At 36.4% G+C, this 26,147-nt stretch overlaps 2 protein-coding genes across 6 annotated transcripts; one reads left to right on the top strand and one right to left on the bottom strand.

Moving 5' to 3' along the window:
• Positions 1–7,129: 7,129 nt before the first annotated feature.
• On the top strand, positions 7,130–11,553 carry LOC121375693 (ADP,ATP carrier protein 3, mitochondrial-like). Of its 5 annotated transcripts, none has more exons than XM_041503279.1 (2): positions 7,130–7,145; positions 10,480–11,553. In XM_041503279.1, the coding sequence occupies exons 1-2, from the start codon at positions 7,143–7,145 to the stop codon at positions 11,389–11,391; spliced, it is 915 nt and encodes a 304-aa protein (XP_041359213.1). In that variant the 5' UTR covers positions 7,130–7,142; the 3' UTR covers positions 11,392–11,553. The 5 variants fall into 5 exon arrangements, with proteins under 5 accessions (XP_041359213.1, XP_041359214.1, XP_041359216.1 ...); XM_041503280.1 differs by lacking the exon at positions 7,130–7,145 and adding an exon at positions 8,797–9,139; XM_041503282.1 differs by lacking the exon at positions 7,130–7,145 and adding an exon at positions 8,798–9,056.
• A 1,188-nt stretch (positions 11,554–12,741) lies between these two features.
• LOC121374578 (coiled-coil domain-containing protein 130 homolog) lies at positions 12,742–25,725 on the bottom strand. The gene is made up of 8 exons (XM_041501683.1): positions 25,674–25,725; positions 23,982–24,088; positions 19,502–19,635; positions 18,364–18,538; positions 17,783–17,867; positions 16,743–16,915; positions 16,045–16,183; positions 12,742–13,269 (listed from the first exon to the last, which is right to left on the bottom strand). Exons 1-8 carry the CDS (start codon positions 25,723–25,725, stop codon positions 12,776–12,778), a joined length of 1,359 nt encoding a protein of 452 aa, XP_041357617.1. The 3' UTR covers positions 12,742–12,775.
• Positions 25,726–26,147: the final 422 nt, after the last annotated feature.

Consider the following 26,147-nt stretch of genomic DNA (forward strand, 5'->3'; position numbering starts at 1 on the left):
CTCGTTTCTTTTTCTTCGTTTTTGACAAATGCCCTCTGTAGTGCTTCTGTTATATCCCGATGCCATTTTCTTCTTTCCAAGTACAGCGCAATCAGACACAGGAACGTGAATATCATTCATCAACGGTATACGTCTTCTCTCTAGCAGTGTCGCTGAGCGAATGGCAAGCGTCCTGAATATGGGGGTTTTATAGGTCCCCCACGGTAGCGCCCCCACGCTATCTGGAAGTCAAGACGTGTCTGAACACGCTGTCTGGGGTGACTCATGGCCAACGTCGTATATGGGCACGTTTCAAATCTTTCCCCGACATCTGGCAAAACCCTGGGGATTTTCCTCTGTAATTTTCCACTCCCCCGTTGACTGTTTCTCATTATGCAGAGACCCCCACTCAAGACGTGTCTGAACACGTTCTGGGATGACTCATGGCCAACGCCTTATATGGGCACGTTTCAAACCTTCCCCCGACATCTGGCAAAACCTTGGGGATTTTCCTCTGTAATTTTCCACTCCCCCGTTGACTGTTTCTCATTATGCAGAGACCTCACTCAAGACGTGTCTGAACACGTTCTGGGATGACTCATGGCGAACGCCTTATATGGACACGTTTCAAACCTTTCCCCGACATCTGGCAAAACCCTGGGGTTTTTCCTCTGGAATTTTCCACTCCCCGTTGACTGGTTCTCCTTAATCAACCCACACCTGTCAAATCCATCTTGCCATCTTAACGACTTCCACACCATCTGTTTCCTGTACATCAAACGGCTGTCACAGTTAAATAAACACCCCCATCATTCGACACCACCCTAGGGGTCATTAACGACTTCCGCACCATCTGTTTCCTGTACATCAAAGGACCCCCGACGGTTAACACACCCATCAATCTTACCAACATCCGGTGTTTATTGACACTAAGGTCAGGTTTCCACAGCTGTCCAAGTCATTAACCCAGTAGCGTCCCCACGCTTAAAGGTCAGCCAGCTGCACGACCCCGATGTGTACTGAACGTGACGTCATTAGGTCACTTAAAGGTCAGCCAATCGGAAGAGGCCACGCCCCTTAGAGGTCAACCAATCAGAGCGCAGGACAGGTCACGTGACCTAGCTCATTTGCATACATGGGGCTCAAGTGCCACCTCTACTACTTCTGGACTGCCTTTCCAGGTGTGGGGCGGGACGTAGCCCAGTGGTACAGCGTTCGCTCGATGCGCGGTCGGTGTGGGATCGATCCCCGTCAGTGGGCCCATTGGTCTATTTTTCGTTCCAGTCAGTGCACCACGACTGGTATATCAAAGGCCGTGGTATGTACTACCCTGTCTGTGGGATGGTGCATATAAAAGATCCCTTGCTGCTAACTGGAAAGAGTAGCCCATGAAGTGGCGACAGCGGGTTTCCTCTCTCAATATCTGTGTGGTCCTCAACCATATGTCTGACGCCTTATAACCGTAAATAAAATGTGTTGAGTGCGTCGTTAAATAAAACATGCCTTTCTTTCTTTCTTTGCCTTTCCAGGACACTAGTTAATGGTTAGTTATTAGTGAAAGAGACATCGGTGTAATGGCCTTACAACTCTTCACTAAACTGTTAAAACAAAATCTGTGTGGAAGCCGGTACTGGGGTACGAACCGAGTACCTACTAGCATTAAGGTAGATTTGATTAACTTCTGTTATTGATATATTATCAAGAATGAATGAAGGAAATGTTTTATTTAATGACGCACTCAACACATTTTATTTACGGTTATATGGCGTCACGCGTATGGTTAAGGACCACACAGATATAGAGAAAGGAAACCCGCTGTCGCCACTTCATGGGCTACTTTTTTCGATTAGCAGCAAATAATATTTTATATGCACCATCCCACAAACAAGATAGTACATACCACGGCCTTTGTTACACCATTTGTGTAGCACTGGCTGGAACGAGAAATAGCCCAATGGGGCCACCGTCGGGGATCGATCCTAATATCAAGAATGAAGCTGGCGATTAATAAAGGCAAATTTAACTCCCTCTCTTCTGACCTGCTCTTAAAATCTTGAAAGGTATTAAACAAACCTATTATACACATACTCAATTTAGTATTAACGTATAATATATGATTTAGTTCTCAGTATTTAGATTATAAATAGAAATAGGAGTAGAAATGGTGGTGTTGATTGTAGTCCACAGAACAGGTAGGCCTAACCGAGTGGTAGACCCATGCAACCCGATACGATCCTAATTTGATGTTTGGTCTAACTTATGAATATTGAATATAACTTCTGGAAAAGTTGCTGAACTTTATGTTATGTATAATCAAGTACGTTATAAAAACGTGTGATATTTGCATACCATATCGATATATAGGACTTCTCCCTCTGCTTGTAAATGAGTATCAAAGTACTAATGTCATCGCTAACGCTCTCGACCAATGTTCTCAGGTACAAAATACAAAATAGTAACCAAACAATATTTACATACAGATATATGTTTACTTCAAACTAATCTTCATGTAAAGAAGAAGATGTCATCGTCTAAATTCTTCAAAACAAACAACGCAAACAGCATGTCAACTTTTACTTCCGCGTTTACATGTGACGTCAATGCCCATGCCGTCAATACACCAAATAGAAAACGAAAGCTATGCCCAATACCAACATTTAAACACATTGATGTTGTTGTTTTTGTGTTGTTGTTTTTTTACCACACGCGCGTTTAGTGATTCAGTTCAAACTATGAATCCTTGTCTGTTAATGATAACATTATACTCATCATACTGCCCCACATTTTTCGGGGGGGGGGGGGGGGGGTGGACAGGCTGAGTTTTGCCTATATGTAATGAGTGCGACACTGCTCAGTCATACCTGGCCCATAGTCGAACACAGGTAGGTTTTCACAACGTGCCACACATTTAATGTAGTTAAAGTGCATTGCTCTTGAAATCTTATGAATAAATTTACGCGCTACGACCTCAAAATACCTGAAATAAAATATTAAAAATCCATCACAAATAGCTCCAGAATGCACCTCTGAGCATCTACATTTAATTTTTTTCCGGGGAAGCATGTCTCCGAATCCCTTAGACCTTTCGTTCCCTTCGGTCGCTGGATTCACCCATGATATAAATTTAGTTCCACCCAATATTTCAACGCACCCCCCCCCCCCCCCCCTGCAAAAATGGCTGGCTACGGGCCTGTATGAGCCGCGTTTACTCGGTTTCTGACATCATGCTAAGTTGTAGGTTTTCGCGTGTGACGGCTCATATATATATATATATATATATATATATATATATATATACATACACACACACACATGTATAAACATGGTGTAAGTTGAAGTTGAATAGGCCTACATTCTTGTTGCTATTGCTTTTTTTTGTTTGTTGACATTATGTATTGAATCGCGCATTTTTAAAAAATGAAAATTTCACTATCAATTCAAAATTAATACACTATTTAAACAGCTTTTAAGAAACATATCAACGCTCTGCTTTGCATAAAAAAATTTCGCTGCTCAATTTAAAAATGTGGAAGGTGTTTCTTGAATCACCATATATGGGTCATTCTACAGAAAGCGTCACTTTTCAAAATACAAATTCAAGATAAAACAATTAAAATATATCAATATTTATTGTTAACTTTTGGAAACTAGATGAACAAAGAAACATAAAATTATATCTGGCCACGCAGAACTGTAATCGGCCTGCACGTGCAGATACATGTTACTCTATGAACAAGTTCATTGTGTCATTGGTGTTACTGGACAAGTGGGGTAGTGTGATCTAATTGGTTTATAGTGATCAAGAGCACATGGATGTGTTATTTGGGTGTCCATAATAACATAATTATATGGAATAACTTTAGAATTAAAAACTACCCAAGGGTGTAATTGTGAATTTCCACACGGATATTCTGTATGTGACTTAAACTATACACTGTGGCAGTTTTAATTATTTAAAAATATGGCTTCCTTCAAAATAAATTTCATCAGTCATAAAGGTAGACGGTATGCTTTCCTAAATAAACAATTTAAATTTCAAAAATAAAGTTTCTTGAGAAATGACAGCTAAAATATTCTTGCGTAACACCAATGACAAAACAAGTAACACCAATGACAATGTGTAACACCAATGACATTCAAGACTGTATCCTGGAAATACTATTATTCTTGAGACTACCACTACACTACTTGTTAACAAAATTATGTAATTAATATTTCCTTAAATGGTTTTTTTCCAGTTTTTTCTTCTTTAGCCTACAACTATTAAAGGCCTATTAGAATAATTGTATGTTTCTGTATTGATAAGATACGGCCAGTCAGACAGTTTAAAAAATATACTAAATTAAGATACAGAATTTTAATTTTGTTTAAATATTAAAGATTTATTCATTCATTAATTTATGCAGTTATTTTCGTGTTTATATCAAGGCTCAAAATCTATTTTACTGTATACTTGTATTCCCAATAACGAGTAAAATGTTGTACTCCTACTTTTTGCTTTTACGCAAGCGCTGCAAAACTCTACATTAAATGTTCCAAATATTTTCAGAAAACGAGGACGCCTTATAAATACGTGATCTGTCATTCTGTTTTCAGTACATACACTATACTATACAGCAAATCAAACAAATTATGTCACTATTCAAGTAATAAATCATAAGAACTGCGTCATTATTCAAAAGAATTAACTATTTCCTTTTAACTAAAGAGCTATTTTAATGCACGATATTCAATATTTTTAAAAATAAACTTTAAATAGCCTTTATTGGAAATGAAAACATACGTAATGTAATTTTCCGATATTTGTCTACAACTTGGTAATACATTTTCGGTATGATTTTAACTTTTCTTTATGATAAAGTTAACCTCTTAAACAGGAAAGGTTAGTAGTTTCTAACTGCTTTTAGCATTTGGAAAAATAACATTTTCGCGCATGCGCCGTTCGACATTTTCAATTTTTTTAAATAACTACATGATAAAATATATATTTCTGAACTATGCACAATGGACGAACACTTTGTTTAATTTTTGTTTGTTTTTTAAAGGAAAAAATCAGTTTGTCCAGCGTTCCGGTCCGGTCCGCGTTTTACCAACGGTTCCACAGGGAACGTCTTTTTTCATAGGCCCCCTAGGCCTACTATAAAATTTACTACATGCTATTTATTTCTTAACCGATTGTTTTATAAATTGGATACAAAAATAGTATTTATTTTTTATTTCCAAAACACTTTTACTTGTCTTCTTACGTCAAACCAAACTGGAATTATTAACAAAAAATAATAAAATTAAAACCCCCCACAAAACCCCCAAAACAACCACATTTAAATTGTAGAAGGATGGGACAGACTATAGTATCCTAAGCTTAATGATTTTAGGGTTTGTAAAGTTTTATATTTAGATACTTACTTGTCTGAACTTTATTGTTAATGGAAATCTTCACTAACTGAAGAAAAACCTCACAAATGAACGACAAGCAGACGACAACAAATCGGATGTTAATTGCGCGAACCAAGCATAACGCAGTTAGGGACGTTGAAGATATACTCTTTACACTCCAGCAAAACATTTATTTGACCCAAAGTGCCATTATGCAACTATGCTGCTGCGCAAGTCCCTTTAATTTTCAAAACTATGCAAAGCGAGGAAAACAGCATCTTATTCAAACACATTGTCATTGGTGTTACTAATGGTCATTGGTGTTACTCAGTACCTGGTAACACCAATGACAGGTAACACCAATGACAAATAAGTGCAATTCATGCTCTCTAAAGAAACAGTTGAGAAAACTGAAAAAGTGCATGTTGTAGCAGACATACGATGTCTACAATAACATACAAAAAGTTTCTTAAAATTATTAACCATTAGGCCTACATACGATCGTAACACCAATGACAGTGAATAAACCTACTTTTAAATTTTCACAAAACATTCATGACATTTAAAGAAAACTATTCACAACTGTTCATGTATATGTTTCATGTTTTGCACAAATAAGTTCGATGGCCGATATCTACCGGTAGAATGTTTTATCCAGAGAGCATTTAGTTTCTTTTGTTTTCTCATAACTATATACAGTAGGGCCTAACACCAATGACATAAAACTCCAGGGACAAGCTTATATTGCCCACCATCTTTTGAATACGGAAAATATTTACAAGATTCCTTCTTTAGTGAGTCAGCCATCAGTATGTATTACATTAAAGGTATTCAGTGTTATGTCTTCAGTTCTGTTATATATTTTAACAGTGTATGTTATGTATAGTGTTGTGCTTGGGACAGATAACACCATACAATGTCATTTTACACTAATCTCGAATAAAATCTCTATCAAAGCTGATTACCAGAGAGAAACAAATGCTATGACAGGATGATATTATTAATAAGGTATTGTTACAGACAACAAATTTAGTTTTCTATATAAATAACAAAGAAATTGTGCAGGGACATAAAAGTGACACTTTTTGTAGAATGACCCATATATCGTGCGATTAAAAAACCACGCCGTAATCATTTTGAAGTTGAATAATGAAAAAAAGTATTTCGTAACTTATTACAATTATGCAAAAATCTAATTTGTTATCTATTGAGTGTAAAATTTCCATTTTGATCCACGACATTGACGACGAACTAAACATTTTACTGTATGTACTAAAACAACTGTCGATTGTCTTACTAATTTATTTTTCTACAGCCAATTGTCTGTCCACAACACCAAACCCCCACCCCGAGGGTCGTGTGTTTAATTCTACTGTTAAAAGAGTTTTATAAGAAAATTCGGGAATGTTGGGTGCAAAAATAACATTTAAAGTAATTTTTAAAAAAGTGTATTTCATCCTGGAGAAAAGGACTGCGGGCTGTGGGAAGAGAAAATTGTCAGTCAATCGACCATCGTTTTAGTATAATACAGTAGATGTTGAGTGTGTTCTCATTGGTAAAGCATTTTTGATATAAAGTTTTCTAGTCCATCATATACTAGTTGTGTACAAAGAACAAACATATTTCTTGCAACTGTAACATTTTTAAAATAATAAAAAAATTATACAGAAATAAAGGATGAAAACCCAAAATGTGTTGTGAAACCTTAATAGACTGGTGACCGCATGCTTTACGCTAACATTATTTTACTCAACAGTAAAGAAGGTACCAGTCGTGACAGATTGCACATGGTGTGTTTGACGTTTTTGTTTACAAGGGGCAGCAATGTTTACGGAGTTTCAACAAATGAATACATTTACAATATATAGCATGTTGTATATATAGAGGCACATATCGCTACAAGCCACTGTGTACTTTAACTTAAGATCTCAATAAAATTACATAGGTACTGAGGTAGGTAGATATACATAGGCCTATAGCTACCGCGTTGGGAGAGATGTCCATGGGATAATTTCCGTAATCTACAATGTGAGTTACGCCTTTGGAGAGGTCGTGACCTCTCATTAGCTAATCGATGGATGTCACTCTGTACGACTCGTGAAAAAATGTGTGCACATTGTCCAATTTGTTATTTTATACTTACACAGCTCAACGATAAACCGAAAGGTACTTGCGGTCAATTTTAATATATTATAATTATTAAAATCGGCCAGTAATTCAACAAAGTACATGTTTGAATATTGGTTTTGTTTTGTTCATTTAGTCTTGTTTGTAGTATTGTTTGGGTAGATATCTTTAAGGAATGTTAATCTGATTAAAATATCGGCTCTAGTGGTTTAATAGTTAGACCAGTGGAACTAATAAAGTCATTCAGATGGTCACGGTAAGGAATAGGTGTCGTTGGAATGCAAAGTTTCAATGACAAACCTTTATCAGGTGACCATTTAACGACGTTATCCTCCGTAGTTTTCCCCGTCAGTGGGCGCATTGGGCTATTTCTTACTCCAGTCAGTGGTCATATTTACAAGATTCCTTCTTTAGTGAGTCAGCCATCAGTATGTATTACATTAAAGGTATTCAGTGTTATGTCTTCAGTTCTGTTATATATTTTAACAGTGTATGTTATGTATAGTGTTGTGCTTGGGACAGATAACACCATACAATGTCATTTTACACTAATCTCGAATAAAATCTCTATCAAAGCTGATTACCAGAGAGAAACAAATGCTATGACAGGATGATATTATTAATAAGGTATCGTTACAGACAACAAATTTAGTTTTCTATATAAATAACAAAGAAATTGTGCAGGGACATAAAAGTGACACTTTTTGTAGAATGACCCATATATTGTGCGATTAAAAAACCACGCCGTAATCATTTTGAAGTTGAATAATGAAAAAAAGTATTTCGTAACTTATTACAATTATGCAAAAATCTAATTTGTTATCTATTGAGTGTAAAATTTCCATTTTGATCCACGACATTGACGACGAACTAAACATTTTACTGTATGTACTAAAACAACTGTCGATTGTCTTACTAATTTATTTTTCTATAGCCCATTGTCTGTCCACAACACCAAACCCCCACCCCGAGGGTCGTGTGTTTAATTCTACTGTTAAAAGAGTTTTATAAGAACATTTGGGAATGTTGGGTGCAAAATTAACATTTAAAGTAATTTTAAAAGAAGTGTATTTCATCCTGGAGAAAAGGACTGCGGGCTGTGGGAAGAGAAAATTGTCAGTCAATCGACCATCGTTTTAGTATAATACAGTAGATGTTGAGTGTGTTCTCATTGGTAAAGCATTTTTGATATAAAGTTTTCTAGTTCATCATATACTAGTTGTGTACAAAGAACAAACATATTTCTTGCAACTGTAACATTTTTAAAATAATAAAAAAATTATACAGAAATAAAGAATGAAAACCCAAAATGTGTTGTGAAACCTTAATAGACTGGTGACCGCATGCTTTACGCTAACATTATTTTACTCAACAGTAAAGAAGGTACCAGTCGTGACAGATTGCACATGGTGTGTTTGACGTTTTTGTTTACATTTTACTACAAGGGGCAGCAATGTTTACGGAGTTTCAACAAATGAATACATTTACAATATATAGCATGTTGTATATATAGAGGCACATATCGCTACAAGCCACTGTGTACTTTAACTTAAGATCTCAATAAAATTACATAGGTACTGAGGTAGGTAGATATACATAGGCCTATAGCTACCGCGTTGGGAGAGATGTTCATGGGATAATTTCCGTAATCTACAATGTGAGTTACGCCTTTGGAGAGGTCGTGACCTCTCATTAGCTAATCGATGGATGTCACTCTGTACGACTCGTGAAAAAATGTGTGCACATTGTCCAATTTGTTATTTTATACTTACACAGCTCAACGATAAACCGAAAGGTACTTGCGGTCAATTTTAATATATTATAATTATTAAAATCGGCCAGTAATTCAACAAAGTACATGTTTGAATATTGGTTTTGTTTTGTTCATTTAGTCTTGTTTGTAGTATTGTTTGGGTAGATATCTTTAAGGAATGTTAATCTGATTAAAATATCGGCTCTAGTGGTTTAATAGTTAGACCAGTGAAACTAATAAAGTCATTCAGATGGTCACGGTAAGGAATAAGTGTCGTTGGAATGCAAAGTTTCAATGACAAACCTTTATCAGGTGACCATTTAACGACGTTATCCTCCGTAGTTTTCCCCGTCAGTGGGCGCATTGGGCTATTTCTTACTCCAGTCAGTGCACCACGACTGGTACATCAAATGCAGTGGTATGTGCTATCCTGTCTATGGGATAGTGCCTATAAAAGATCCCTTGTTGCTAATCGAAATGAGTAGCCCATGTAGTGGCGACAGGGGGTTTTCTCCCTCAATATCTGTGTGGTCCTTAACCTTATGTCCGACGCAATATAACCCTAAATAAAATGTGTTGAGTGCGTCGTTAAATAAACCATTGCCTTCCTTCCTCAGTGTTTTTAGCCGTGCATTCCCATGTTTCGCTTAATTATGTTGGAATTCTGTTGTAGTTCTGTTCAGTGATGTCTGTTTATGATAAATAGAATTCCCCATAGGCGTCGGAAGCGGGATTGAGGGATGTCATGTTAACATCAACAGAATACGGCTAGAGGATTTTCCAGTTATTCCCCATCCTACTCTAGATGAGCCATAGTATGCGATACCCCATTCCCCACAGTTGAAAGGCGATCTAAACATGGATTTGATTGAATATATATATTTTTTACTCCCGACAATTCACAAGTCATAAGTGAATCATAAATCTCCATGTTATTAAAACAGTGATTTAATACAAGTTGATTATAAACATTATAAATTGTTTTATTACAAATGTGTGTGCGTGCGCGCGCGTGTGTTTGTTTACTATTAATAACTGCTCCCCCACCATTAAAACTGTATCCTAACCAGACGCGAGCGATTATTTTAGAAATCATCGATTTCAATCGTCGTATCCTAACCGCACGCGTACGGCACATTCTCGTAAGATATTAATTTCGATGAACATTAAACTAATATTTTCATTGTAGGCCCTATTATCAAGCAGACAGTAATTTAATCTATTTTTTAAAATTTGTTTTCCAGATGTCTGCGGCTAAGAAACCAAAGTTACGCTTCATAGACAACTTCATGATCAGTGGTTTCGCCGCGACCATTTCGAAGACCGCAGCTGCTCCTATAGAACGTGTCAAACTTTTAGTCCAGAGTCAAGATGAGATGCTCAAGGCTGGTCGCATTTCTAGGCCTTACAGAGGCATCCTGGACTGTACTCTACGCACATACCAGACTGAGGGAATCCTTCCCTTCTGGAGGGGAAACCTGGCTAACTGTATCCGGTACTTCCCTACACAGGCTCTCAATTTTGCCTTCAAAGATAAAATCAAAATCATTTTTAAAGCCAGCAGCAAAGACTCGCATGGTATGAAGTTTTCAAAGAACGTTTTTTCTGGAGCCATTGCTGGTGCGTTGTCACTGCCTTTCGTGTACTCCCTAGACTACGTCCGAACGCGCATGGCCAATGACACTAAAGCAATCGGCGGTGACAGGCAGTTTAAAGGTCTGATCGACGTGTACCGTAAAACTCTCAAATCAGATGGCATAATTGGACTGCACAGAGGTTTTGTAATCTCCTGTTTTGCCATGTTCATTTACAGAGGCTGGTATTTCGGATTCTACGACACACTCAAGCCAATTGTTCTGGGAGAAAATGCCAGTGTCATCCTCTCGTTCTTGCTTGGCTACATGGTGACGATCTCAGCGGGACTTGTTGTGTACCCTCTCGACACGGTTCGTCGGCGAATGATGATGACTTCTGGACAGGCGGTCAAATACACGGGATCCGTGGACTGTGCTGTTCAAATCTTTAAGCACGAGGGCTACATGTCCTTTATGAAGGGAGCCGGGGCAAACATTCTGAGAAGTGTTGCAGGGGCAGGCGTCTTAGCAGGTTTTGACAAATTGCAGGAGTTGTACATTACTTTCTGTGTTACTGTTTAAAACCGGAAAAAGCACCTGAACTATGCAATATGACTGAATCATGAATTAATATTTAGATATTTATGGATCTTACTCAACATTAATAAACAGTCATAAATATTGTGTAGTTACTGGATCACATTTACTGCTTTAAACTTGTATTTAAAAATGCATTTATTAATATTTCTATCAGTTGTTTTGATGTGATCAAATTGTTATTATTTTTAAGATGTGATATTAAGCAACTAATTAAAACAATGGTGATATTGGACACCCTGATAAAATAATCCACTGCTGTTTATAGGATCTCTCCACAATCCAGCATGGCCGAAACTAACTTACTAACAGCAATAATTGTTTGTTATATATACGTCTCTTTTTCTACAGTACTCCACACATCACTATCCATGTGGTCATTTGTAATATTTTACATATTAAATACAGGTGAGCAAATACAATTATAAAAAAAAAAAAAGACATAGTCGTTCATTATACATTCAGTGGTTATGTCCTCTTTCCAAAGATTATAGCAAATTGGCTTTGTGCCACTGTGCCAAACATGAAGGCTATAACCACTTACAGTGTAAATCATATATACTGCGTCTGTATGCAGTGTTTTAACCTGGGTTAAATACAACCAAATTATTTTAACTGAGTTTAATCTGTGTTGTGTCTACATAACATATTTATGTCTCTGGCATACGACATCTCTGAATTTTACAACTGCTGTCCAATTCAGGCTTTATTTCACCACCTTTATCATCACTTTTATTTTCTTTAGTTTGTTTAGATTTCTAGTTATCACAAACGTTTATTTTAATGTGTAATCAGAACTAAGCAACTGCCACCACTATAATGAAAGTTAAAAGTCTATTTTATTTACCAATGCCACTAGAGCACATTGATTTATTAATCATCAGCTATTGGATGTCAAACTTTTGGTAATTTAGACATATTAGTCTTAGAGATGAAACCCGCTACATTTTTCCATTAGTAGCAAGGGATCTTTAATATGCACCATCCCACAGACAGGATACCACATCCCACAGCCTTTGATATACCAGTCATGGTCCACTGGCTGCAATGAGACCACTATAGTGAAATCACTACCATTTAACATGGGTTATCGGTCTTACACTGGAATGTAAAACCGTAGGTAAAGTTAACCTAGTTAAAAACATAGTCCGACTATTGTGGAGTAACTCGAGTTAAATTTTCGGTATCCAATTTACCTCACCTTTTTTCATTGTGTAGATGCTTAACCAGGTTTTAAAAAAAACGTATGAAGATGGGCCTATACTGGTGTAAATGAAATCAAATTAAAAAAAAAAAAAAAGTAAAGTTAAAATACAGAAACAAATGCATGACAAATTTTAAAGAGAAGGAACATATTTAATAAATGATGCTAGGTTCCATCATCACTGTCAGAATAGGTGCATATGAGTGATGTCAAAGCATTGTTTGTGTTGACTTCTGTAGAAATCTCTCTCTGGGAAGTGATGGGTGTATCACAGTTCACTTTTTCACTCACATCTTTGGATGTTTCTGAAGTCAATTCAGTGCTATTTGCTTCTACTATGGTTTGATCTCTAGTGCTGTTATTTACTGCAGACAAATGTTCACCACTTTGTAGAGAATCAGAAATGTTCATTTCAGGGCTCCTTGCATTATTTTTTGGTGTTTCCTTTTTCTTGATTCCTAAAAGTCTTTTTTCAGTAGTTATTCTTTTCAGTGGACTGTCAAAAGGGTTTCCTTTGTTGAGACTGTTTGCTAGCTCCAACAATTTAGAAGTGGATTTATTATCTTTCTCAACTGTATCTTGTGAGGGTTTCTTGGCTGTTTTAAACAAAGGCCTTTTTTCAATGGCTTTTCTTCTCTCCTTCTGCTTTTCTTCAAATGCTAAAGAAATAAACAATTTAGCATCAAACCAAAATACAAATGTCAAGTAACATACACACATATTATGGAAGGGCAAATACCCTCTTTTTTTCTTTATCTTTTTTTTGGTTTGGGGGTGGGGGTGGGGGCTTTGACAAACATAAGCAGTGTTCTCGTTGCTCCATTTAAGCAGGGCGGCCCGTCCAGCTATTCCATTTTGCCGCCCTCCCTTCACGTTCTCCGCCCTCCTTTATTTTTCTGCGCCCCTCTTTATTTTACAGCACCTATCTCTGCTATTTCCAAATGCACACTTTTTTCAATTGACGAAAGATTTACGACAGTTACCGTAACGTAATTTATCAGCATCATTAACAACCTCTATTTTGCCCCATACCTGTATCCATTTGTATGTTTAATACACACAATAAAAGTTATATTTTATATGAGCAATGAAAACATTTTTATTTTTGATCAATCTAATTAAAATTAGCTCCACTATTACATGTGGATCTAACACCAGCCAGTTGGGAGCTCATGTCCACCAATCAAAACCTTACTTGCAGAATCCTGCCAGTGATTTAAAAATAATTTGAAAACATTCCGAATTATCCTGAGGGTATACGATATGTTTCAATGCTTTCATGTGAATAACGAATGCCTTATTTAGACCAGTAGAACTAATTTTAATCGGATTGCTAACAACACTGCGTAGTCCCCAATGTCCAGGTAATATTTCACCTTTTATAACGTTATTTGGGAGCATACAAATTCTAATAATACAGCGAACCATACCAATACGTACGGGATGGGTTATCAGTCTTCAATTTTACATTAAAAATTATTTATTTATTTATAAAAAACCCCAACTAAATCAGTCTTCAGTTTTACATTACAAATTATTTATTTTATAAAATAAAACATGTTTTAAGGCATTCGTAATTCACACGAAACATGTCGTATACCCTCAGGATAATTCGGAATGTTTTCAAATTATTTTTAAATCACTGGCATGATTCTGCAAGTAAGGTTTTGATTGGTGGACATGAGCTCCAACTGGCTGGTGTTAGATCCACATGTAATAGTGGAGCTAATTTTAATTAGATTGATTTTTGATGGATTCGGCAATCTCCGATTGAAAAAAATCCCACTTATTTGGCGGCAAATTTGTCACGTGATCAGAAAGGTCATTCTGTCTTTTGTTTCCACTAACTATCGTCTGATATTTTGTCCTCAATTGCAGATATAACTGGTTGTAACTGATGATTTTTACTTTATGTCATTCTGTTTATTCAGCAGTTCTTTATAAAATATTGTAAACTTTTCATGTTGAGGGGATATCACCGCTTATACAAATAACGGAAGTGGTAGTGTTTATTATTAAAATCATTTATCTTGGGTGCCAAATAATATATTCACCGCCTTTACAAAAATGAAACTACTTTTTATCAGCTGGCGATAATATTTTATCACAGCGATCGATTCATTCGATGAAAATGGAAAGAACAAAAAATGCATCCGACATTAGGGGATCACTTTACAAACATCTTTATTGTTTTTCGTATATCATGAAATCTTTATTAAAATAATAATATTAAAACTTTGATCGGTTCAGCAAAACCGGAACTGCCCGTGAATGTCAGACCGATAACATCTTCGGTTCAATTAAAAGATGAGTCTGTTTATATTTCGTATAAATAAGGAGTAATAAATAAATAAAGTTTGTTTTATTTAACGACGCCACTAGAGCACATTGATTTTTTTATCTTATCATCGGCTATTGGACGTCAAACAAATGGTCATTCTGACAGTTTTTTTAGAGGAAACCTGCTGTCACCACATAGGCTACTCTTTTACGACAGGCAGCAAGGGATCTTTTATTTGTGCTTCCCACAGGCAGGATAGCACAAACCATGGCCTTTGTTGAACCAGTTATGGATCACTGGTCGGTGCAAGTGGTTTACACCTACCCATTGAGGCTTGCGGAGCACTCACTCGTTTGGAGTCAGTATCTGGAATAAAAATCCCATGCCTCGACTGGGATCCGAACCCAGTACCTACCAGCCTGTAGACCGATGGTCTAACCACGACGCCGGTAAATAAGGAATATGTCTCTCCACAAAGTCTACCAACACACAACAGTATGGTAACCAAGCTCCCCCCCCACCCCCGTTTTTTTTTTTGAAGGGTGTGGTACCGCGCGGCTGCCCTGCTTTAATTTTCATCCAGCGAGAACACTGCATAAGGATTAGGGAAAAGCAAAAGGTAAATGTACAAGCACTCAGGTTATCCTTACATAAATGTGTTTTATTGCAATCCAATCCATCATTTTTAACATATGGTTAATATGCCTTATATTTTAGTTTTATTTGTTTTATATTAAAAAGGGGGGAACAAAGATAAAAGAATCTGGGCAATATTTATAACTTATTTCTATGGTTGGCCTCATCCCAAAGGATACAATTTAACTTGGTACAAACACTGATCTGATGTTATTTTACGCTAGTCAATAGATGCAAAATCTGTTTCAACATAACTATTTATTTTATCCTGTCTTACATTTTATACTTGCACACAATTAAACACGCATATTAACCTGTTATTCATGCATACACAGCAGTGTGAATCAGTATCGTGTTCAAGAGAGCAAAAACTTGCAGACACTGTAGACTCAGAATATATACTGGATCGATTGTAAGCACCTACAAGCCCCTGCAAGTGCTCATTCTCCTAAACACACTGCTAATCTCATGTGGCCTAAATATCAATTATGTTTTAATAACAGTTCTAGAAACTTACATTCGGTTACTGAATACTTCATAAGACCAGCTATCCGCTTGTCTTCCTCGGTCTCCTTGACCAGTGCTATGTCAAGTGATGATTTCACCAACAGAGCCTTGTCTTTAGCCTCCACAGCTTGAAGCAATTTCTTCTCCTCCTACCAAAAACAATTTTAAACACATCAAAATATTTGTTCACAACAGGTCATACAGACAACCTAAAAGCTACACCCTCAATCTTCCCATCCTGTGTCATTGCTTATGGGGCAAACTCATTATGCAATTAGTTGCATCAATTTATTGCATGCAATCAAACCATATAGTGTGAGATCACCTAAATCGGAACGTCTTTAGTTTTATACGTTCCGATTTTTGTAGGATGGACAAATATAACAAGTTGGTGCAATTATTAGCATACTGAGTATGCCGCTTTATATAAACACACAACTGCAGTTTTAATAAGCATATTCTTTTTTTCACTACTTTTATGTAACACACAATTACCACTTGGCAACATTGATTTATTAATCACTGGCTATTTGATAGCTCTGACATATAGTCGTTAGAGGAGACCTGCTACATTTTTCTGTTAGCAGCAAGAGATCTTTTAAATGCATTTTTTCTGAGACAGGACAGCACATACGTGTGATATACCAGTCTTTGAGCACTGGTTGGGATTATACAATCTACAGTATAATATTACTAGATACAGCATACCCTAAATTTGTGTCTTGCCAATTTATTCAAAAGGTAGTCTTCTTTGTGCACCTCCTTCGTGTCTTCAATGTCTGCCAAGTTCGGCATCCTCGACTTGCTCATCTGACTGTCATCTGACCCATGCTCCAGTTTGTACATCGCATCAGTGGCAAGCTTTTTCTGGGTTGCTTTATCTATGTGTTGAAAAGAAATTAAAAGACATATACAGGCTAATTTTCAGTGATCAGCAAAGGGTCAATTGTAGGCAGCTTCCATATACAAAATCTCCTATTTTCAATTATATTTAAAACATTTTGTTAACTAGTGACATCATTTTTCAGGTGGGTGTTAATATATATTTTTTAAAATAAAAAATAGTAGCAAACGATCTTTTATATGCACTTTCTAAGAGACAGAACAGCACATACATTGGCATTTGATACTAGATTAAATAAAAAAACTCATCTGATCCACCGAGGAGATTTGATTCTAGAACCCAAACACTTAAGCCAAGCACTCTACCACTGAGCTAAATCGTATCACATTCTTCCATTGGATGATTGTAGTAAGTGATACCAGTATTTACAGTTTTACTTATTAGTGATATCAAACAGAATTGACTGACAATGTTTCTGTAGTAGCAGGGCTTCTAAATTATGGTAGCCCCATTCCCATGGGGCTAGTAAATAACTTTTATCGCCTTGCCCAATGACTACTGATTTTTTTTGGGTCAAATGTTATACTGGTCTATTTTGTAATTATGAATATCCTAACCTGACGCCATATAACCGTAAATAAAATGTGTTGAGTGTGTCATTAAATAAAATATTTCCTTCCATCCTACCCATCCCCACCTCTAAATGTAAGAGTTTTTAACCTCTATCACCTTCTTTAGGTGACATATCCAATCATTACTATTAGTAAAATTGTGTTTATTTAAAGTAGGACTTGTGAATTTTTAATCATGACTAGAACAATTTTTAAATCACTGATCCCATGACTAGTGGATTTTTTAAGAATTCTAGAAGCCCTGGTAGCAGAGATTTGACAAACTATCTTACCTTCAGGAACAATCTGTTCATTTTCTTTGGGGTCCCATCTCTGCTCCTTTCTGCGAGCACCAGACAGGATGACATAGTCATGATTCTGTCACAAAAACAACCATCATGGTAACAGCAGAAACACTTGTTACAAACAGGTATTGTATCAATTTCAAATCACACAGTTTGTTAATAAATGTACAAAAGATATAACCAATGCCAGAATAATGGGTTAACGAATATACTCGATTCCCAATTAAAAAATCCCAACAGCTATAGCTATATTATGTTCCTCAATATTTACAGGACATGTTTATTCAAATAGTCAACCTATGAGTTGTGGTATGCTAAAAAAGGAAGCCTCTTGTATATCCTTTTGTATATTTGTATTTGTGTACGTGTGTATGCACATGCATGCCTAAATTTTATTGTTTAAACCTAGAATTGTAGAGAAGGCCTCAGAGAAGAAAAGTGTTGACTAATTGAGTTACATTCTATAAATAAAGTATTATTATTATCATCAAATAGAGCCATAAAATTTATGTTGTACGAAAGAACATTTATTAATATTACAGTTACAAGTGTTTGTTATTGCCATCTACCTGTGGATCTGTTTGAATTTCAAAGTAATTAGGACAGAGGTGACACTTCATGCGAAACTTGTAGATCGGGGTGCTGTAATAGTTCCCCACTTTCTTCTTCTCGGCGTTGTATCGGACACCCATCCCAACATGACTGTTGCAACCACCACACCATATGTTATACGGCAACTCAAATCTGAGAACAACAACAGCAAAACATTGAACAAATTTCAATTATAATGAACTATAATGTGACTCCAATTTTGTTTGATATTAGGCACAATGTATTTTAAAAACAGAAGAATGAAAATATTTGTTAAATTATAGTACTGAACATTTTCAATTGAAACATCGGTTACATTAAGATTTTCAATTTTACTAACCAGAGCTCGAATTAGGAATTAAAATATTACCTCTTGCTATTTTGTTTTAAAAAGCAGGCCAAAAGAAATATGTCCTGCTAAGAAAACAATATGGCCTGCTGGAAATGAGACAGCATGGGGTAAAAGAAGGGCTTCAGATCGTATATGAAAATGCAGGACCTCTGAGATGTATTTTTGAGCATTATAGAATTAAAATAGCAGAATCACAAGCTAAATAGCAGATGAGATGATCGTTCATACATCTGTCTCTTACCTGCAATTTTTGTGTGGTTTTAGCAGGTGAATTTCTGTCTCACCTGCTAGGTCTTAAAAAATTGACTGCTTTTCGCAAGCCGCTGATTTCGATCCCTGCTAACCCATAATAACTGACGCACAGTGTCAGCTGCACATAAAACTTCTATAGCACTATTCCTTTAGAACCATATAACGTTAAAGTTTGTTTTGTTTAATGACACCACTAGAGCACACTGATTTATTAATAATCGGCTATTGGATGCCAAACATTTGGTAATTATGACATACAGTCTCAGAGAGGAAACCCGCTACATTTTCCCATTAGTAGCAAAGGATCTTTTATATGTACCATCCCACAGACAGGACAGGACATACCAAGGCCTTTGATATACCAGTCGTGGTGCACTGGCTGGAAAGAGAAATAGTCCAATGGGCCCACTGATGGGGATCAATCCCAGACTGATTGTGCATCAAGCGAGTGCTGTACCACTGGGCTACATCCCAACCCCTTTAGAACCATATAAGAAAGAAAAACACTTCACCTGATGACAAGGATTCCCTGTCCAAGTTTCCGAGCCCGGTCTCGTAACGGATGTTGACCCACATATTGATTGATGGAGCCTTTCGATGGAGTCCAGTCGGGTGGATAATATTTGTTAACAGCCTTTCTCTCTGCCTACAAATAACAAATATACCATGGTGCATTTACAAAAATCCTTCACATTTTCTATTTAACAATTATATTTCTGGGTATTTGTGTTATTAATTAAAACTCTGAATGCGTTAAATGATTTTATATTTTTAACTACACAATTTTACCATTACAACCATTAATTTGCATAACTGATAAAACATTTGCATACAAATATACATTTTTGTTATATTCAAGTTTCAAAAATGTTATCAGTTAACATTGGTTTTTATTTTATATTTTGCTTTACAAATATTTAAGAGCATTTTAATAAATTATTATAAATATAAGCACATATTTTTTTTTTAAAACATACTTGTTTTCATAAACTTTGAACAGTTCCTGCAGTATGCTTTAATACTAAATGTTTCACCCACTGAAACAGGTGACATAGTTAACTTAGTTATCTACATTTGTATTTGATGTATGCTACATTTCCGGATGTCTGTCATTTTACTTACTTATTTTAACAAAAACTGATCTTTGGCTAGCATATTTTGTTCACAAAAGAAGCCTGAGTCAACCAGTTACACAACATGCACAGCAGAAACTATTTTACGTTTTTTGTAATATGATGCCATATCAAAGGCACTGTCCTAAGTTTGCTACCATTGATAATGTTTGAACAGTTTCTGTTAAAAGAACCTTTTTAACCAGTAAAATTAAATATTAAATACATATTCGTCTTTAGAATATCAATGTCTGTATATTTAATAGCTTCTCTGATCATTCTAATATTTGCAATTGCTCAACCTTCATTTCATTTTTTTTGTACATATAACAAAATTAATTGGAGATAAATTGCAGTTTGTAAATTCCAGTATGGGCTACTACAACTATTAGAATGAATAGAAACACATTGAATATACAGACACTTATACTCTAAATATGACAACAAACATATTTACACGGACTGCATCAACTGAACTGGAAAAATAATTACAGCTAACATTTTCCCATACAATCAATTATGGATTTTTATCATCGATCATCACATTGGTAGAGGTAAACCGATCAATTTTCAATTATAACTGATCACTGGAACATCACTAAACTAAAGTATGCAAAATAGCAAAGTTTTGTTCATCTTTAACACTACACTGGTTAAATTAACTAACGTCAAAAAACAACAACTTTGTTTTGCTTAACGACACCACTAGAGCACATTGATTTATTCATCATCGGCCATTGACTGTCAAACATTTGGTAATTTTTTCCTTGTGGTCTTTGAGGGAACCTACTACATTCTTCACTCAGCAACAAGTGATCTTTTATATGGACTTTCTCCCCAGACAAGACCATGGCCTTTGCTATACCAGTCTTGGTGCACTGGTTGGAACAAGACCCCCCCCCCCCCCCCCCCCCCCCCCCCCGAGAATGGTTCACTGAGGTGGTTCGATCTCACAACACAAGAACCTCAGCAGAGCACTCTACCAACAGAGCTAGATCCTGCCCCTCTAACAGTGTAATCAAATGACTGCAGTAAAACAAAATTAAGAGAGTCTTTCATAGGTCGAGGACTGGCCTTGGCAGTATAGTAGTTAAACTACCAGATTTAAGGTTGGCTCTACCCAGACAGGGTATGCTTTACTAACTGACCATAACATTCCATTTTGTGAATGGACTGTGCAAATTTATAATGTTTGTTTTGTTTAACGATACTACTAGAGCATATTGATTAATTAATCATCAGCTATTAAAGTCCGTCCCACGGGGAATGCCTTTTTTCATGCTATGAAAATGACTACAAGTTATTTATTTCTCTCTTAGCTGATTTTTGTTCTAAATTGGACCCAAAAATAGCATAGTTTTGTTATTTCCAAAACACTTTTACTTTTCTTCTTAAATCAAACAAAACTGAAATTATTTACAATAAACATATTTATAGGAGGATGGGATGGACTATAGATATTAAAACATTTTGTAATTCTGACACATTCATAATAAACCCACTACATGTTTCCATTAGCAGCAAGGGATCTTTTATATGCACTTTTCCACAGACAGGAAAGCACATACCATGGCCTTTGACCAGTTGTGGTGCGCTGGTTAAAATGAGAAAAAAAAACAATCAGTTCAATGGATACATGGAGATGGTTTGATCCTGCCACGCAAGAACCACAGGCTAACTCCTGCCCTGGATTGTGGCAATAAAGAATAAAGCATCACACTTTACAGTTAGTAAAGCTTTCTTTATTGTTGCCAGGGCAAGTAGTAATAATGGTGTATTGGCTTAGCCAAATGAATACTGGGAACTTCTCGCTCCAGCTAGTGAACCACAACTGGTACATCATGTCTATGGAATGATGCATATAAAAGATCCCTTGCTGCTAATCAAAAAGAGTAGTCCATGAAGTGGCGACAGTGGGTTTCCTCCCTCAATATCTGTGTGGTCCTTAACCATATGTCCGATGCCATATAACCGTAAATAAAATGTGTTAAAACATTTCTTTCCTTCCTTCATTTACTGGGAATAGTGAACACTAACAGTGGCAAGTAATCCGGACGGACGTAGTTAGTGTGGTTCTTACTACATCCGGATCTATTCTTGTTACATACCCTATATATAGCTGGTATTCAAAACTTGTGGCACCATGTTTCAACCATTTCTCAACCAAAATAGTGCAACAAATGGTCACACAAACCAAAAATGTATAATCTACCATGCTCACAAAATCCTGATTGAAGTACTTGCATCATTAACTTGTAAAATAAATCTTCAAACAACAATATAAAAAACATTCTGCGTCATTTTAAATTTGCTACATAGAGGGAAGTAACTCACTGTGCACGTTAAGAAAAGTATTTCCTTAATGTGACCCGTGCACTGCCACTAAGCCTCTTTTGCACTGCTAATCCCAAAACGGCCAAAAGAGAATATTAATGACATTCAATCAGGGGTGCAGAAAGTACTCGGATGCTCGCCAAATGCGAGTAAAAATTCTGACAGACGAGTTAGAAAATGCAACTACCAGTTCGACGAGCGATCTGTCTTTTTGATTTTGTTTGCCACGTGATGTTCTTAATAATATTTTGTCAGTATATTAGGGGTAGGAATTAGTGAACTGCAAAAAAGCGGAAATCTAGAGGGGTCCTGGAAATTCTTGAAATCCTAGTTTAAAATCTTTGCCATCTGACACACTTTGGAGGAAAGGATGATTAAAAAGCGAGGAAACGCAATGCTCCATAAAAGGAAAACAGAACCAAGGAGATTTCCCACCCCTGATATACCTATATTAATAATTTGAAGTGAAGACACTGTATATTATAATATTATTAATAATATATTAGTCTATAGACTGGTGGACTAAAGTCGACGACAGTCACTTTTCACACCCTTGTTTTGGCTTCGTACACAATAAATATAGCATATCTTATCGTAATTTCACTTGAAATCCATATTTCATAAAAGGTACAATTTTGTAATCACAAGATTTTCTTCAAACACATCCAGGTGCATTAGTAATGTGCAAACAAAAAAATTTCAATAGCAATTTTGCATTGGAATTTTTCCAGTATTCCTAAAACAGAAACTTCATGTACCCAGTTTATGGTTATTGTAAGGACGTCACTGGAATACTGACGTCATTCAATTCTAAATTAGTTGTATTATAATTATTACAATGCTTTGCCGGTTCACCACTTTGCCACATTAAAATTAAAACTGGTCTACTAACCTTGACCCTTGTCAAATTTCTATGACTGTTTTAAGTGTTTAAAGGTCTGTATGTTTATAGTTTTAATAATTCTGGACAAAATATTAATTTTTAGTTTTAAAAAATAAAAGAAATAAAAAGTACTTTTTGTCAAATATATCGTATCAAAAAATTATCATTGGATATGTTTTGTTTATTGTGTACGAAGCCAAAACAAGGGTAATAAAATTGACTGTCGTCGACCTCAGGCTTAGTAGAAATTATTCAATTTATTGCGAACTAAATTTTAGTAAATTAGTTGGTTCTCAGTTGTGGTCCGGCGCCGCCACGGGCTAGTGAAATATGTTCCATTTCTGCACCCCTGTTCAATGATTCATATAGGTTTTATTTAGTGCCACCACCCTTACCATTTAACAAAATGTATCCTAAATCAATAGTTGCTTTATATTATAATGTTCAGTGATCTTCGTTGTGCAGCTTCTAAACAGTTAACACGATTTTTAATCGTTTACATTTAGACTTACTTCCCTTGAATAACACAAATCGTAAACTCGAACACTAAATCGGGGCACAGACAGGAGCGGATCTAGGATATATTTTAAGAGGGGGACCACACTTAATATTATACTTTATAGGTTACATAGCCTAATAAAAAATCACCCGTCCGCTACCGACCCTGGTCAGGCTGCTTGTGCTCTCTTGCACTTGCAAAGCGCGGGCGGACCCCTCTCCCACACCTAACCCCTTTTCTGTCCAGGGCCCCGTTCCACGAAGCAATCTTAGCGCTAAGATCACCTTAAGTGCACAGCTACCTAATGCACTTAAGGTTATCATAGGGCTAAGATCACTTCGTGAAGCGGGGCCCAGGACGCAGGAGCCGGCGCAAGTCGACATCTGCGCCCATGACAGGCGTGTGCTACCACAGCTTGTTCTGAATGTGCATGCTAAAACCTATGACCTGACCTGACCTAAAAAAAATACACTCCAGAATTAGTTTTGCACTAGTAACTCGTATGCGTGTATGTATATGTATGTATGTATGTATGTATGTATGTATGTATGTATGTATGTATGTATGTATGTATGTATGTATGTATATGTGTGTGTATGCATGTATGCATGCGTGTAAGTATGTGTATGTATGCATGTGCGTATGTAGGCTATTCAAGAACACACACACACACACACACACACACACACACACACACACACACACACATACACTGTCTACTAAATTATTAGCTCGAGTGTCCTCTAGCTGTAGACCACGGCTAGACGATACTCGAGCTACTAAATTATATACGGACTTAAATGGATTAGGAGACACTGTCCAAACCCCAGAAGTTGAAGTGGCAAGAATATATTCTCATTACACACGCACGCACACACATAGGCCTACACATGTATAGTCACTATGCATTAGAAGTACTCTCCCCCACCACCGTTTCTATTTACTTGTCGCCCCATAACACGACTCGTAGACAGTATAGGGTGCCCCCTCTCTCAAATGTGGGTAGCCCCCATTATAAAATCCTAGCATCTGAAGATGCCGGAAACAGGGGGTGGGGGTGAAAACTGTAGAGGCCAGTTATTAAATGCGACTCTAGTCAGGGTGAAAATATGTGCAATATGCGTGGCATTTGTTTTACTTACTTATAAGTTATATGTTGCTATTTTAGAAATATTTGATCTATTGGCTTAAAATGTCACCGAATGTAGCAAATATCCATAATATATACTAATGGGTCTGAAATATCGAAATTACAGTCCCCATACTTTTTAAAAAATATATTCAATTCTATATTATTCAGTAGAATTATGTCTGTTTGTGGGTTTTTTGTTGGCGTGTGCGTGGTGTGTTGTGGTGGTGGTGGTGGTGGTGTGGTGTGTGTGTACATGTGTGTGTGACAGAGCCTCGCTACATTCGCCATTCTAACCTTCGCAGGATAAAGCCCCAGTTATTCCCTATCTGTCTATCTATCTACCGTATATATCTATCTGTCTATCTATCTATCTATCTATCTATCTATCTATCTATCTATCTATCTACACACACACACACACGCGCGCGCGCGCGCGCACACACATACACACACACACATACATGTATATCATTCAAATCCATATTTAGATCGCCTTTGAACGGGGGGTGGGGTGGGGTGGGGGCTGTACCCTGCCCCTTCGCTCCCAACGCCTATCAACATTCAACATATTGATGTATACTTCTAACAATAAAAATAGGGAGTGAAAACACATAATTATTAATAAGAATGTTTGTGGTCAGAATTTTTAGATTCAGTTGATTTTTGTTTTAAAATATCTTTATTGGTATAATATTATGTTGCCTTATACGCAGTATTAGCCTACTGCCATTGCACATTGGAAGTATATTAATTCCAAGACGTAATGACAGTCGCATTTGGATCATACTAGTGCCCCCCAAAAGAGTATACTGCTAACAAACGTTATTTTTAGAAACTATAACAACTACATTACATTCGATTCTAATGTTACCCCCCCCCCCTCCAACCGCCCCGAAATACCTTAATTTTAATTTTAATTGTAAAATATTTAAATCATAATCTCATTTAAATTACCTTGAGATTATTTAATTATCTGTGTTTTATTTTTATGATGATAATGAGTTGTAAAAAGCTAATGCACTACTGTAAACTATATAGTTAACTTGTTAACTATGGAATTAATATTGGAACATATTTTCGTCAGCCATTTTTGTAACCGTGGCAACCATATTATGTAAGAAGCGTTATGGTTATGAATTAAATGATATGTTCTATATCATGCAATCAATTTATAAAGTTAATTTACTGAGTATTCATT

Source organism: Gigantopelta aegis, chromosome 6 (genome assembly GCF_016097555.1).
Source record: "Gigantopelta aegis isolate Gae_Host chromosome 6, Gae_host_genome, whole genome shotgun sequence".
Lineage (NCBI taxonomy): Eukaryota > Metazoa > Mollusca > Gastropoda > Neomphalida > Peltospiridae > Gigantopelta > Gigantopelta aegis.